Below are 17,288 nucleotides of genomic sequence, written 5' to 3'. Positions count from 1 at the left end.
TATTACAACATCAGATTTAAGTCTACAAAAATAAACCTTCCCCATTTTTTTATTTTTAAAACCACATTTACATTGCTAATCCTATTGTTCAGTTCTGCAACACTATTGGCTGTTAAAATGTGTAAATAGGCCCGTTTCTCTGAACAACATGTGAAAGGTTAAAATAAGATTTTGCAGTTGTTTTCTAAATTTGGGTTTCTGGGGGTTAAGGTTAGGATGGGGTTGAAGGGAAGGTTAAATCACTAGAGGTTTTAGGTTAAATGTTGGTTAAATGTCCGTTTTACCGCGGGCGTTGGAAAGCGAAGCTCTGGCACAGTGTGTCGCCGGGTCACTCTTCGTCTGTGTAGAGGGTAAATGTTGTTGCTTTTAAGCTTAATATATTACCTTTACTCGTGACCAGTAAGCTGTGATACTCTATATAAATATAGAATATCAACCTGCTTGGTCTTTGGATGTTTAATCAGAAGATTCTAGGAGTATTTGCTTTTCCAGGGATCAACACACTTCGTCTCAATTCAGACAGAGTCAGGTTTATAAAAGATAAGAAATTTATTTTCTAAACAAATAAAAATGTTACAAGTTAACCATGGCTATTGTGATGGATGAATCTAAGAGGATGTGATGTGATGTATGGTGATTTAATGGTGTGTGTTTATCAGAACCTTATTGTAGAAGAACGGAGTTCTGGGTGTGGATAAGAATTTGGTTTGCATTAAACTATGAAGTTGGTTCTTATCAAAACGGCATCAGACGCAATCTGTGTGTCTACCTCACTCATTCTTTAGAGACCCTCTTCGCGGATCCGGAGGTCAGGGAGGTCGGATGACCGCTGGGCACCGAGGTTTGGTAGATTAACCGCAGCACAGACTCTCCAGTCCAGAGATGTTTCAGAGTCACAATAGATAGATGAGATCGTTTGCATCTAGAAGGACTCTTAGGGAGTCGGAACTGTATCAGCTTTGTTCTGCAGGAACTGTTGGCTGTGCCAGCTTCAGCGTGCAGCAGGGTTTTTGACAGCTTGTCAAAAATGCTCTGGGTTAAAGAGGGTTCACTCCAGATGGCCTGTCCGTAGCTTTCTCTAGAACTCACTCACCGTCAGGTGAACTCTGTTTTAATATTCTCATATTATGATTTCTTGGCCAACCAGGACGTGCCATGTTAAGGGGTGTTATCAAGCAAACCTCAGAACATCACACCTTCTTTCAGATACAGGATGCTCTGATTTGTGGCTAAGAAAAATCTATCTGTCATGATGTTTAACTTAACTTTAATTTATCTCTAACCTTCTAACATATCTGAACCTTGTGTCTGAGTGTAGATAATGATTCACTTGTCATATCAAACATTACTGATCATCATATATATAAATCGTTCAATGTAATAATAATCTTCATTTGAAACTTCAGTAATTCAAGCACAGATTAATCAACCTTATTAATTCAAGCACAGATTAATCAACCTTATTAATTCAAGCACAGATTAATCAAGACATTATTATTATTATTCATCAACCATTATTGTTCATTTCACAATTGATTAACTCATATGAGCTGAAAATAGTCACTTTATTCAGAGAGTGAGCAATCCTGCGTTGTTATCAAAAGAAGGCTTTATTTGGGAACACAGCTTGACATCTTGTTCCTCCTGAAATGTCAACAAGGCTGCAGTATCCTTCTGGGCTTGTTGGAAGCCAGGATGCAAAATCCAATTTAGAGAATAGAATTTATGTCTGCAGATGACCGGTGGCACGTAGGTGAAAACTGACCATTGCTGGACGTTACATCTGTTTTAGGCGCTTCGGGTGTGAGAATGTGTTGAGGAAGGAGATCTGACGTATTCTGGCCCCATGCCACTGACTGGTTTACAAATTAGTAGAAGCACTTTAAAATTGATTCTGTAGTGTACTGGTAACCAGTGTAGAGATTTAATAACAGGAGTGATGTGCTCAGTTCTCTTGGTTCTCGTTAAGACTCTAGCAGCAGCATTCTGAATAAGCTGCAGTTGCTTCACAGCTTTTTGGGAAGACCAGTCAAAAGACCATTGCAATAGTCCAGCCTGCTGTAGCTGAACACATGAATGAGTTTCTCTAGGTCTTGTCTGGGCACGAGACCCCTGAGCCGTGCCATTTGATGAAGATGATTTAACATTGATCTAGTTAAAGGCTTAATGTGACTAGTGAAGCTCAAGTCTGAATTAACTATGACACCGCTGGAGCCATGCTGAGCAATACATGGTTTTGGTTTTGCTTTACAGACGATTTAGCACTGAGAGTCTGTTTGTGTCTCAACTCACTAATGCAAGTTGCTAAGTCTGTACCGAAGGAGTAAAAACTTTTTTATAACAAAAGACAGACAACCTCTACCAGGAACACAATGTGCCAATAAAAGAGATGAATATTACCATTCAAATAAATGAAAAGAAATGTGTCCCAAACATAAAGGTTGTGCATTTTTATTAGAGAAGCAGCATTTAATAGATGCATTGATTTCTATGCAAGAGCACTGCCCCAGTTGCTCATAGCCAACATGCTTTGTTTTTTGTTCCGTGTGCATGTCTTCATCTGGAACATTCCAGCTGGCAGGTATTCCTGATCAGTGTGCCTATGGGATACCGGGATAACAAACAAACCCCACCGCCTGCACCATACTCATGCAGATGTGACCCGTCTCGTTCACAGATGGAGCTGAGCCGCCTTCCTCCCACTGCCTCAGGCAGTGACACACACACATTAACACACACATAAACACACGCACGCGCGCTCATGCACACTTACAATACAAACGTGGGACAAAACCGAGGGAAATATGTCAGCGCCTCAGGCTTTGGTCGGCTATCATCCTATCAAGGAAGCTGTTGTTGTGTGAGGCACCAGAACAACCACGTCTGCCTATGATTCTGACAGTCTGTGTACCGACTGCGACCAAATGTGTGTGTTTGTATAATCACGGTGATGCAGAAGAATGAGGCTGAATGATTTATAGTTGTGATGTTCAACAACACCAATCGTATGCTCAGAAAATCTTGTCGCTGCCATGTCTTCTAATTAAACTTATGTTTGCTTGTTGTTCTTGAGCGACGTGCCTAAAAGCTCTCGAGACAGAGAGCCAAAAAGAATCACTAATAAAAGAGTCCTTCAAGAACGTAACAGTTTCGTTCTAAATTAAACAAACGATGTACTTGTTCTGAAGTTCGGAATTTTGATGATAAAATTAATTAGGTCTTATCTTCTCCCACCAGGCCTTTTGTGTGTGTAAAATTAAAACAACTAAAGTTCTACACTTTTGTTTTCTTTATCCTGCTTGTCTTTAGAAGCCACCCTCTTATAGAGCAGATTACTCATCATTTTGATGAAGGTGACTAAAGCATGAACCGTTCCCAATATTGTGCTTTGGAAAATGCCTTCAGCTCCATGTTGTATTTATCATAACATGAACAAAACTTGTGACATTTAAAGATCATTTCATCACTGAAACGCTTTCTGGAATCAGTTAGTAGCTGGAAACCGGATGCTTTCACCAGATTTAGCGGAGTGTGACACGTTTCCCTAGATTTAAACACAAAAGAACTGACACAGAAAAGGAGGTGGTGCCGTTGGGATGGAAGACTCGGAGCGCCTTGTTCAAACAACAAAATCAGCACCATAAGCAAAGATTAATGATTTTCCGAGACAAAAGAAATAAAAATGTAGAATAAAGAAAATGAAAACTATGAAAACTGCACTGATTACATTATTACAGCCAGCTTCCGAATCCCCACGGCTGTGCTCTAAATATTCCAGTTATTTTTGTGTTCTGCAAATATCTAAGCTGTTTTAGGACAGAAATCCCAATTGTTATTGAATTTTAATAAGCAAACACCAGATATTTTGTTATCCTGGCGATAGGGGCAGTGCATACATATTTCAGGGTACTTTTACACCATACCGCCGTGACTGTCGCTAGTATAAGCATTACGGTAAATGTTGTTACCTGTGGAGCACAAAGTATGCAACCTCGCCGTTACTCCTCAGACTTTGATGGTCCTTCAGTTAATTCCATCAAGAAAATGAAACAATGATTGTGCTTTTGGGCCTTGTAGTTTCTGGATCTGCTCGAGGTCCTGCGCTTGTTGACAACGTCATCATACTACGGCAATATCGCCCGGCCAGAATATATTGCACCTCCTTCTCGATTCTGTTCTTTCACAAATATTTTGGAAAGAATTTAGAAGTTTTCTTGTTAAATTTGTGTTTCTTATTGCCTAAATGTTTTTTACTTGCCATAACTTCCGTTGAGTCATACATCCAGCCAATCATCTAACGTGATGTCATCGACAGGCGCAGGACCCCGAGTCAGCCAGAAGTAAACATTTTGTCTAATATGGCATCCCCCAAAGATGCTAGGAATACTTTGGAATTGTAGGATGTCCAAGAAAGATCCTGCCTTACTCGCCTTTGATTGGCTAGCAGTTCTCTAGTACAATTGGTTATTTCATTTGGCAGCAAACCATCTTCCATTGCTAAGTGCAGACTGTCCTCCTGCCACCAACAGAACTGCTGTTTTGGGGAGTTTTGTAAAGAAAATGCAAACTTAGCGCTACAATAAACATTCTGTCTAGCCTGACAAGCCAGACTAAATAAATATTTTATTTAGCCTGGCAATGCTCCATTGACGACTCTCGGTCATGGGGCAGGTTCTACCGTTGCCTTTCAAACGATCTCTGCATGCTACTGGACAATGAACAACGTGACGTAATCACTGCAACAAATGTCTGTAAATGATGCAGTCCACTGTTAAAGAAGGCAAAAATACATCCTTTATTCTAAATATAGGACTTAATCTGCTCTTGATAAAGCCCAAGTCCTAGTAGTCCGTAACTGATGTAAAAGCTGTTTCTAACGAGCTGCCGCCATCTTGTTCCATTCTGTTGCATCATCCCACCCACCAGATGAATAGACGGCCCTGATTAACTCACAAAGCAGATTGATTGGCCAACCACTGTGGACCAATCACAGTGCTCTATGGGTTTGAAACCCCTATAAAGAGCTGTGATTGGCCAGCCAGAATGCTGCTGTAGGGGCTGCAGAGGTTCCAGTAGAGCGTTTTTAGACTGAACTGTGCAAGGCAGGAATTAGGTCTAGTTCACTAGGTTACATTCTGTCCTGGTTTCTTTTATTTAAAAACTGTTGGTTATCTTATTGAAGCAGAGTACATAGGATAAACATATGTGTGCCTTGGGTATGAAATATAATAAAACTGCCCTGTTCTGCCCAGCTGTGTGCAGCCGGTCTGTTTCTCTTCTAGAATAATGAAAAATGGTGACAAATAGGTCTAAGTCTTAATCAGCTTTAAATTAAATTTCGATTAAATGATGCAATGAACCTTAACCTATTAAAGTGAAGACAAAAGATAGCCTATAGTAGTAAGATAACCCCAATGCTTAAGAGCCAATAGATATAAAGTCAGCGTAATAATGTGATAAATGCAACAAGATTTATTACAAGCACACGTTTGACATGTTTCAGGTTCTTTTATGAAAGAAACGGAAAATGGTTTGTTGCAAAACGGAATGGAATGGTTATTTTAGGGATGCACAATATACCGCCAGATGTTTTTTAAATATCAATATCGGTCCAATAATTAAAACTGGGCCGACATTAGCAACTGATATTTTTCCATCTTCTTCCCGTTTGTGTATCTGTTTCAGAGGCTGAGGGGGGCGATGATGATGTGTAATTGTTTAGTCCTGTGACAATGATGGTAATCATCTCAGAAGCGTAAATGTGTGTGTTTGTATAATAACATATTGCAAATTCCACTTTGTTGAGGTAAAGCAAAAAGTCTATTCAAAATGTCCTGATATCAGAAGCGTAAATGTCAGCATGTGTGTGTGGCTGTGTGTATAATATATATATATATATATATATATATATATATATATATATATATGTGTGTGTGTGTGTGTGTGTGTGTGTGTGTGTGTGTGTGTGTGTGTGTGTGTGTGTGTGTGTGTGTATCATATGTATCATATCTAGCACCCTTGTAGTGCTCTTTATCCTTTAACTGAAGGTTTTTTCTTTTTTTATTCATTTTAACTTCACAGCTGCTGCGTGAAGACTGTTGAAATATATCATAAAGTCCTAAATTATTACAAGAAAATCTGGCTGCTTGAGAACAAATTATTAAGAATTTATTGCTGCTTTTGATCCCTTCATACACTGCCCACACACACACCACATACAGCGTTTGGGTCTCCAGTTCAGAGGTCGTAAAGAGAAACTAAGACGCGTCTTTGTGACGCGAAACTTCAGATTCATGTTGAAAATGTAAAAGAGTCCTCCTGCTCTGCTTCATCCTGGCAGCTGTTGATTTCCTTTGGACCATTCACTTTTATGGAGACACAAGAGGATTTGTGCTGCTCAACAGGGATTTAGCTCTGTCTATCGGTATTAAAAATAAATCTATCCTTGTGTTGCCTGTACATTATTGCATTCTGCCTGAGAGGCTCACTATCATTTCTCTGATAAGACCACGCTAACGAGTGTGGGATGCCGAGGAGGAGAGCACTCGTTCTTAGCAACATTAACCCTGACCCAGATGGCGGCGGGATCAGCTATAGGATGAGGAGACAGAGCTGTAACAAGCCACCACTGGACCAGTGAGGCAGGGTGGATAAGAGTTCAGATTACTAGATGATTTCCAGAAGGTCCATCATGACATGTTTATCACAGCCTGATAGTAGGAACAGGGGACCTAAGGTGCTTAAATGATGAAAGATTAACCATAGCCCTTGCCCTGGAAAACCTTTGCATGACCCCATCTATTGTAGCTTCGAAGAGAATAACAATTACTGATGACTAAATCCATTTAGATATGGGAGTTTCTGTCTTGAGGATGTTCTGAGGATCAGACAGACATTGTTGTAAAACATTTAGCTGGATTTGTGTAACATTTCCTCCAATATCTTTATTGTTCTGTTGGGGATTTGACCTTCTCTTCTCCATATAGATGAAATGCTGATTTACATTAGTGAGGATTTCGCCTGGATAAATGCATTGGATTTTCAAGCAAAAGGCACACACATGAAGTATGTCTGATGTAAATATTAAGCCTTGACATTTACAATTTTAAATTCTTAGTTGACAATATGGATGTCGGCTCAACTGGATTTATTGTATTCTGCATGGTATGACTTAAATCACTGGTAATTGTTGAGCCCTTTAAGACCTGCCATAGAACAAGTTCACCAGAACTTATATTTACATTTTTACACGATGTGGTGCCATTTTTTGGAGTATTTTAACCTGCTATACACCAATGCAACCCTTACATTCTAAATTTTAATAATATCTATGTAAAATGTTCATAGAAACTAAATAATTTACTAAAAAATGCAATTATTCACACAGAAATTGAAAATCGTTTTTTGTTTATACACATATTTTTCATTATACAGAAATTCCACTGCTTTATCCCTCAAAATTCTCAATGAAAAAAAGTTGCACACAATCCTTTCAAACAACAACAAATTCATTTGAAGTACTTCCAAACATTAGTTTCTGAGATGCACTCATTTATATAAACTGTAATAAAAACGAAAACATAAATAATAATCTGCAGGAGTCTAACATAATAATGTTGAATTTTTGTAGCAAATTTTTCTGTGGTGTATAGTTTTCCTTTTCTCTCGCTAATAATAATAACAATAATAAAAAAATATTTCATGAATATATACGTGAGGAAACAGAAACATCATCTTCCGGCTCTTGGAGTGTACAGACGCTTTTTTCTCCTCTCCCTCCTTATCCCAAGGCTCTTTCTCCTGTCTTGTGTGCACGGCACTTTCTGCATTTTTTCTCGAAACTTGAAATTATTAAAAATGGATCTGGTCATTTGGTCTCTCAACGCGATTGACAAAATTTTTTCAACAATGAGAATGGGGGAAGGGGCTCCCGGATGCCCCTCTTGAGAGAGAGCCAGCTGGGTATATCATGGACTCCTGGAACCAGTGGAACCTGATATGCCTCTCTCAACTGTCTGTAGAGGATTCTGAAGATGTTTGGATATTCGTCGTTTTGGTGTTGGGATTCCTGCTGTTTGGCCTGAGAGGTTACCTGGCTTACCGGAAAATTAACAAGCTTTTGAGGAATATTGGCTCAATCCCGGAGCTCAGGGATGGAACGCATCATGCTGTGAACTCACAAACTCATATAACAACACATTCTCACTCCCAGCGCGTCAAAAACAAACGCTTGGTCAGCCACCCTCCGCGTCAGACCCCTGACACCAAAAGTGCCCTTTTTCGTCACGTGTGTGCGAAAAGGGGTTTTCCCCTTTTCTGACTGCAGATTCCAATGCAGCGTTAAACTGACGCGATGGGGTGTCCACAGCGAGGGCACCAAACAAGCTCATTGTACCTCACCCTAACCTTATCCTCTTATTTAACCTTCCCCTGACCCCTAGCCTAACCTTAACCATCTTGCTGGCTAACACGTTAGTGATGTGTCGGAGAGAGTTGACGGATCAGCACGGATCGGTATTGATTGATAATGCCATTATTGGACCTGGATGGGTTGAAGACCAACAGAACTCTAAGACAGAGAGGAAATTATCTCTGTCTGTATCCAAAACAATTCTTATTATCTGAATCTGGTGCCCTTGGAGCATGTGAGGCTGAAGTGTAAACTTCCCCCTCAGAAGAAATGTGGACTGCTGCCGTCGCTATGGAAACCCTTTCTCCCTATCCCAGCCTGGACGGGACTGTGACCGGTGAAGGCCATGGAACCGTATCTAGGACTCAATGTGCCCTCTAACCTATTACCTCCCTCCCCTGTCCAAACGGAGGTGATGAGCACTGCTCTTGCGGCTGCATGCACTGAAGTGAGGAGAGTCCCAACCCTACCTCCCCACCTAGTGGACACTTAAGTTGTGTAATGTCTGAAGTCTGTGTGCATATCTGTCTGAGGTGTTTTTTTTTTTTTTGCATAGCAAAGCTACCCTTTTTTTTCCCTCCCCCTGACTCTATCCTCATATAAACCCTCTTGATCTGTTACGGTAGTGTGACTTGGGTTGTGAATGACCACAGTCGCCAATTCTTGTCATGTGTCTATGTATGTATGTCTGATCTCAGAATTGTGTGTACTGAAACTCTATTTTCCCTCTGGGATTGATAAAGTATTTTTGAATTGAATAGAATTGAATCCGGTGCTGTAATGGCGTCAACCGATCCTCGAGGAAGGTGTGCCATTTGGCGGGTCCATGATTCATCAAAACATACGGAGTGGTGTGTGAGTGTGTCGGGAGTTTGTAGTGGGTGTGTGATGTGTGTAGGATGGGTTTGTCTAAATGTATTATTGTGAAAAAGCACAAGAAAATGCAGAAAGACTGGGACTACAAAGAACTGCAATTTACTGGAAAATGACATCAAAGCAGGTGATTGGCTGAGTGGTAATCGTGTGACAGTTCACGCTGACAACTTGATGGCATTTATTCTAGCGTCTGAAGCCCTGTGAGCTGCAGATCAGAACATTATTTGCGCATTTCTGGTTGTTTTTTGCTAACTCATTAGCGGAGCTACGCAGCACTCTGGGACGTGCTCAGTGAGTGAGATATAAATGTAACTCCTCCTGTTTAATATGCATAAAAAAGTTTTTGTTCTATCTTATATAGTTTCTGTTCTACAAGCATTTGAACACAGATATAAAAATGGGGGCGCCGGTGCTCACGCCAGCCTTAAAGGGTTAAGGAATTATGTGCCTAAAACATGCCATTTCAAAAGTCCCCGTTTATGATGTCACAAATGGAGAAACTGTAATAGAACCAGCTTGGGTAAGAGAGCTGCTGCTAAAGGAGCTCCTCGCAGATATCAGAGCTTCTCAGCTTATTGCAGACAATTAGTGACAATGAGTGGGTGTGGCCAGCAGCAGCTTGTTTTCTTAAATTGACAAAGCCCTGAAATGTCTCATTCTGGAAGGTACTGAAAATGTCAAGAATAAAACTGTTGACATTGCTTCATGTGAGTGGAATTTGGCACAGAAAATAACTATAAACAGAAGAGACATACATTAAGAAAAAGTCCTTAAATTTTAGCTTTTTCTGATGGTGATGAATGGAGTTTTAGTTTGATCAAATCTTGAAAGTACCCCTTCAAATGCATTTCTTTCTGTACATATTCACAAAAACACATAAGTATATTGGTTAAGTGTGTGACTGATGCATGTAAACCATATTTTATGTTGTAGAATATAGATTTTAAAACATGTTGCTTCAGCGTGCACCCTTTTGTTTTGTAAGTTTTGTTTCTTCATTTTGCATCTTTTTTATTATATTCACTAAATAAGCAAAATGAATTAAAATACTAATTTACACATAATCTTGTGCAACATTGCAACATCTCTTAATCCACTAACACTCATCTACTATCTTCTAGTAGACATATGAATTTAGTTCAGTATATAGTACAACTGACTGAGTTAAAGCAGTTGTTGTGTGGTCTATAATTAGCCATGGTGGACGTTTTGAATTAGATTAGCTGCACAATAAATCAATTGTAGATTTACGTTTAGTGAGGATTTTCTAAGGTTCTTGAGACGTTGTACAAATAGACAAAACTGTGTTCACCCACCTTTTACCTTTAATGAAGAAATTCAACAACAGGTTTGAAAATTCCACCTCAACTTATAATAATTTGCCTTTTGCTCCAAATAAATATAAAAAAATATTTTTAGGTGACAAAGTTTCACAATTATTTCTTGGCCTGGTTCTAAAATATTAAATGCATGTGTTTTAAATCAGATTTTATAAGGCGGGTGAGAACATAAAAGCATAATTTACTGCAGTTTGGCAAAAAGATGATGAGCTTTTGTTGTCTTAAAAAAATACTCTGCAAGCCAAAAGGAAGAACTTCTGAGGTTTGAACAGTTTTACTAATATGGTGATTTTTCCAAACTTTTCAGCTTCAGCCCTCAAAGTGACCAAAGTAGTAGCTGTTAGAAAATAAACACTTGCGGCTCTAATCGTCTCTGACTGAAGAGCAAAAATATCACCTCTCACATTTTGAGAAATTCTGCTCTAATGAACAACAATTGATTCAGCCTGAATGGACCAGAACAAAGAGAAGAATCTCCACTTTTATTTTATTTTTCAAATCCACACATGCTGTTAGTTTGACTGAATGTGAGAAATGTTGCTTCACAGCTGGGGTTTTGTTTCATCTTGTCCAGGTGTCCGGATGCCCCTCGCCCGACCACGATGCGGCCGTGTCAGCTGCCCTGTAAGAAGGACTGCATCGTGACCCCATTCAGCGATTGGACTGAATGTCCGGTCACGTGTGACTCAGGTATGTACGAAAGAACGTTCACACTCAGCTGGTCTCACATAACGATGGGTGGTAGTTGTCATTTGTGTTGAAATGACATAAATCATCATAACTGGATCTGTTTTTAAACAAAAACAGAGTCTGAGCCGTATGCTTGGAGCAGCTGCATGGCTACAGCCTGATGCTGCGACATAAATGAACACACTCACATCTTTGTTACACATACAGTAATTATTGTAACAGATTGGCATGCACGACAACCTTTGGGTTGGCCTCTTTTAGAGTCTGACCAGCTCATCTGTGGCTACGACTGTAAACAAGAGCTCAGTGTTGTTTCCACGACGTAGACACACACACACACACAAAAAAAAAACACATTTTCAGACGAGGTCACCTCACTCAGGCAGACTTTGGCTGAGCTGCTGAGGAATTTAACTGATTTAGGAATGGAAATCAGTATCATCCATATTTTGATGACCTCACAGACCTCTACAGGTCAAGCATGCTGCACTGCAGCTGTGTATTTTAATTTAACGGTGTTGATTTTTCCCACCTTGCACAGAGAAGTGAACGCCACATGCAAACGAAAGGTGTAAACAGGATTTAAAGACGGCCCAGAGACTCGATTCATCTTTTTAGACACTCACTCCAAATATCTTTAATTTATTCTGAGTCAATATTAAAGTCTAATAGTGCTTTTGAAACGTTGTTGAGTTCAAATCCACAGTAACCATCGAGCCGCCGTCCAAATAGATTTATCAGCGGCTCTGCAGCCTGGCTTATCATTTCTTATTATTTTCTGATGGAGACCTTTATTTTCCTTTAATTCGATGAATTGTCTGTGTTCTTTCAGCGGGGGATGCTGTGAAGAAAAAGCAATCACGGAAACGTCTCGTCATCCAGATGCCGTCCAACGGAGGACAGGAATGTCCCCAATTGCTAGAGGAGGAGAAGGACTGTGAGGTCCCAAAGATCTGTCCAGGTTTCAGGTAAACGCCGTACACTGATGTTGTGTCTCCAAACAAATTCTGCATCAAAACGTCAACATAACGCAACTGCTTCAGCAGTGAGCGATGTCACTGATCTGTGCCAAAACGTGTCCATATGCATAGACGTCCCGTAGACTGATGCTGCCTATTGGAGCTGGCATAGTTGCACGTCACCATCTTGACTGGGTCTCTATTTGACCCAAGTGCATTTATTTCTACTGAGGAAGATGTTTACCCAACTAACAAAGACATTTTATTATGCCATCCATTTTTTTTCCATCCGCTTTCGGCCGCTTATCCGGGGTCGGGTCGTAGGGGCAGAAGCCTAAGCAGGGAGGCCCAGACATCCCTCTCCTCAGCCACTTGGACCAGCTCCTCCGGGGGAATCCTAAGGCGTTCCCTTGCCAGCTATGAGACATACTGTAGTTATTTTATTATATTTTTTCACAAAATCAGACATGTGGAATGGCATGATATTTAACAAATAAATACAATAAAATGAATTAAAATATAAAATCCTAATAGGTAGGCTAGAGAAGTCCATAGTAATCTCATATGATCCGTTTTCAATAATGCGCCGGTGAGCGCCACAAAATGCAGGCATAGTTGCTCAGGCTGTGGTGACTCCAGTTGGGTTTGGAGAGTGAGGACGCCACCCAATATGGCGGTGAAGCTGCTTCGCTCTCCAGCTCTCCAAAGGAGCGTCTACGTATTCAGATCTATGATTCGGAGGACCGGGAGAGCTGCTGTGTGATGTAAAACGTGGCGTTCAATGACCAGAAGAAGTGTTGTTTTTTACGTTTCTCTGTGAGATAACAAAACCTTGTAAATTAAATTGTGCTGGGGAGAATTCTGCTGAGTTTTTTGGTGTTGGAAGTTTAATACTGGCTATTTTAAAGCTGTGAAATCTATGCCTAATTGCTTGTGTTTTATTGTCTTCACAAGCAACTCTTCTAATTTTACTAATGCTGGTTCGATTGGACGACGCCTACTGATGTCATTTCATACTGACCAATAAGCGTGAGTTAGCCAAAAGTTCCACTCAGCTATTCTGCCGGGTCTTTCTGAGTACCTACCCCTGTTTGGGTACTCCAAGACCCAATCCCAATACTCACACAGCACCCTGCAGTGTTCTGTACAGTGCACTTGGAGGAAGTGCGATTGTGGGTGCAAATGAAGAAAAAACAAGGTGACTCTTGTCGTGATTAGGCGCTATATAAATAAACTTGAATTGAATTGAATTGAATTGAATTGAAAAGGGGTGTGGTCAACTTCTGCACTTGAGAATCGGAACACCCTACACACTCCTGGACGGGGTCGTGCAATTGTAGGGCACAAGGGTGAAAGTGCAAGTATTGGGACTGGATTAAAACGGCTGTTCGGCTGACCTCATGAAGTGGTGACACGTGCATGCCAGGAAGTTCCAGTAAAATCACTGTGAAGTGCCGATAAACTTAAGAAAATTTGCACAAATATTTTTATTCCATGAAAAGATCTAAAACATTTTTGAGAATCTTTTACAGTTTTTGGTTAAATCTAAAGCCCTTAAAGCTTTAACCACACCAGCGCTTCTTTTTGCAGCTTAAATTATTTAAAGGATAAAATGTGTCACTAACTGTCAAAGTATCAGCTGAGTGTTTATTTAGATGTACGGTTTCATTTAACTGCCCGAGTAGAACTGGAAATAATGTTGGTTTGATAACTGTTCTCTAAAGGATCCAGTTCTTTTCTGCCAGAGCTGCTGAGGGGCCAGATGTTAATAAGAGCGAGCTTTGAAAAAAAAGTTTTGAAGATCAACTGTTCAGAAATTCCACTTTTTTTAAACTTTTTTGAAAAACGTCTTTCTCTCAGGGTGCGTGCCACTGAAAAAGACACATCTTAATAGCTTTAAACACCTTAGACAAAGATAAAGGTAGATTTTAAAATAACAAAAAAAAAAACTTTAAACCTACAGATGCTTCCTTTAAAGTTGCCTTTTGGTGCTGCCTCCTCTCTGCTGACTTCCAGAGTCTTTTTGTGGGTTTAAACTTTCTTCAGATAATCCCAGGCTGACTCCAGATCAAGCATCTTTGCTGTTCTAACCATCTGCTGCACCCAGAATCCACATTGGTTTTGTTCTTAGTGAAATTAAGAATTGGTGCCCATAAGGTAATATTTGCACCGCAGTTCCTGATAATGTGATGCTGCACACGTGGAGACGGCTGCATCATTCAGATCTGATCTGATTTTCTGTAAATCATTCTTGAATGTTTTTTTTTTTGTTGTTGTTGTTGAGTTTTTACCTAAAAATGAGTCTTGAAAGTGCTGTCTTTAACCAATGTGAGCAGCAGGGATTGTTTTAATAATGATTATCATCACGCTAATGTTTGTGGTCTTTTATAGGTGGAAAACACACAAATGGAGGAAGTGCCAGCTGGTCCCCTGGTTTCTCAGGAAGGACTCTCCTGGTGCTCAGGAGACCTGCGGACCTGGACTTCAGACTAGAGGTAGAGACACTTCTTTTTCTTCATGGACCCATTAAAAGTGTTACTTATTTATTATTTTGCAGGGCATCTGGAGCCACGAGGCAGCTGATCCACCAGATTACAGAAATAAACTTATTTTTACGGCAAAACTAGGAGTGGGACTTTTGTGGTTATCACCAGGAGACACTTTATGCTTCTTTTCTTTTAACTCTCTGGGGTTTTGTGGAGGAAGTGTTTTCACATCTCGTTGTGTCCCCTGAGACTCCGTTAACAGCCAGATTGTTTCTTTATGCCTTTTTTTTCTCCACCTCTGGCTTGAGTCATGAAATTTTAATCAAACGTCTCTTGTTAGAATTTAGGAGAAGATCCTGCACCTTGCCTGTAACACACACCGGTTTATACTGGTTTCATGCATAGGAGATGAGCCTTTAAAGAAGAGAACTTTCTCTTTAGCTCTACTGTAACATACTGATCAGGGGGACTTGTAAACAAATCTAATGATCCATTTAATCAAAAAAAAGTTTATTAGTTTTACATTTTTCCAATGTTAAGGTTTTCGGCCCCCCGCTTTCATTTTTTATGGCCTCTGATCAAATGAAACCAACTTTAATTTCAGTTGTTGTTTTTCTTACAAGGTTTCCCTCTTGTTTACCTGCACAGAGGCTTTCCTTAAAGGGAAAACACGCAGTTGTGGCTCCATTACACACACAAAACTAAGAGCCCCCCTCCCCCCAGCACAGAAACAATAAGAGCTGACCTCCTACAACAGCAGACAGAGGCTGTCCAAACCAATAGCGGTGCCCACGGGGGTTGACAAAAATGTGCTTGGAGATTGATTTCTCCATGAAGGTACAGCCCTGCAGAACGTCTGCGTCACGAGAAAATGAAATACTGCAGCAGCACAAGTAATGGCCTTTATTGAAAGAAGAAAAAAACAGGACGACGCAGTTAAAAGCTAATTGACTCGTGGTGTTTGAAACCAACCGAGGGAGCGCTGGCTGCATCTGTCTGCTCCTTTCATAATTGCTTTTAAACCTCCTGTGATTTCACTTCAGATTTACTTTTCATTCACTCTGTTGTTGCTTTTTGTGTAGGAGATTTATTAAGCTCCTTTTTTATTACAAGCTTACAGGTTTCACGGAAGTTTTAATAAAATCTCGGTAACATGATTACCAAAGAGATGATGTCCCTATCCTCTTCCTCTTCTCACATAATGCAATCCTCTACTGTGGTAAAACTCTGGGCTCCATGCATAAACACAGATGAAAAGTTCATGATCCATGAGTTAATAGTCCATGATGGTTGAATCTTCCCCAAAAGGGGACTACAAAACCATTTGGTAACATTTTATTTATTCTTGCAGATGTTCTAAATATTCGTTAAAGGGGACACATTTTGCAAAACATTTAGCATTCTTTTGTACTGCTGTTTGGGTCACTACTGCCTTTATAAAAACTCAAAACCCCAAAGCACGTCCATCTGGTTTCTGTTTGCGTTTGATTTTAGGAATTATGTGTCTAGAATGAGCCGTTTCGAAAAGTTCACATTTGTGATGTCACAAAAGGGAAAAGTAGACTAGAACCATCTCTCACATTCAATAGAGAGCTACTGCTGGAGGAGTTGTGGCTCTACGCCTCCCAGAATGTCTGAGCTTCTCAGCTCATAGTAGCCTGAGTGAGGAATGAGTGGGCATGGCCTGTTTTCTTAACGTGACAGAGCCCTGAAACAGCTCATTTGGATGGTACCAAAAATAACTTCATGTAAGAGGAATTTAGTGCAAATTGGCCATAGAACTATTATGACTTATAACATTTAACTTGAGAAATATCCTCTTTAAAGTATCTGTGCATATTTTTACCCAAATGCGCATGAACTTAAACTACAACTGCAAGTTTGGAAAACAAATAATCTTAAAACATTGTTTATGCCTCTTAATGTTCTAACGTATAGCTAGAAATATATTCTGTCCTGATAATCCATCAGGATTCTTTATGCCTGTCACGTTCGGAGTTGGTAGGACCCAGAATGCAGTACCCGGGATGACACGAGGCAGGGATGAAGATTAAAGAGCAAGTCACCCCCTACCAGATTCTTACTCAACTCCCACTTCCTGTTTGAAAAATGCAACAAATGCTGTTGCCTAGCAGACCAAGAGGGCGGAGCCACTAACAAATACACACACTCACGACATTGTGACATCATAATGTACCATCTAACATCATAGTGTACCGCTTAGCCAATAGTGATGGCAGATTTAAATCCAAATGCTGTGCAGAGTTTTTACCCGACAACGGCACAACACTGACAGTTTTAGGCAGAAAATTTAAATTTTAACTAAGAAGAACTAAAATGCCGAATTATTGACTATATTTACCTACAGCATGATCAGACACTCATTTATATAGTTTATCAGCAAAAAAAAATGTTGATTTGGAGTGACTTGCTCATTAAGTAAAATCCTTTATTTAAAGGTGAGCCAAAAACAAAGTAAATCCAAGGCTGGGAGCCAAAATCCAAAAACCAGAGAACGATCTGGAAA

General features: G+C 40.0%; 1 protein-coding gene across 1 annotated transcript in view; it reads left to right on the top strand.

The window, feature by feature from the left end:
• thsd7ab (thrombospondin, type I, domain containing 7Ab) overlaps positions 1–17,288 on the top strand; it is a 231,034-nt gene that overhangs the window by 137,312 nt on the left and 76,434 nt on the right. Inside the window, exons 10-12 of the mRNA XM_070551829.1 lie at positions 11,201–11,316; positions 12,149–12,284; positions 14,667–14,770. Of these exons, the coding sequence (XP_070407930.1) occupies positions 11,201–11,316; positions 12,149–12,284; positions 14,667–14,770 (356 nt within the window). The remainder of the gene's footprint in view (positions 1–11,200; positions 11,317–12,148; positions 12,285–14,666; positions 14,771–17,288) is intronic.

Source organism: Nothobranchius furzeri, chromosome 5 (genome assembly GCF_043380555.1).
Source record: "Nothobranchius furzeri strain GRZ-AD chromosome 5, NfurGRZ-RIMD1, whole genome shotgun sequence".
Classification (NCBI taxonomy): Eukaryota; Metazoa; Chordata; class Actinopteri; order Cyprinodontiformes; family Nothobranchiidae; genus Nothobranchius; species Nothobranchius furzeri.
This window is presented reverse-complemented; position numbering and strand designations above follow the sequence as displayed.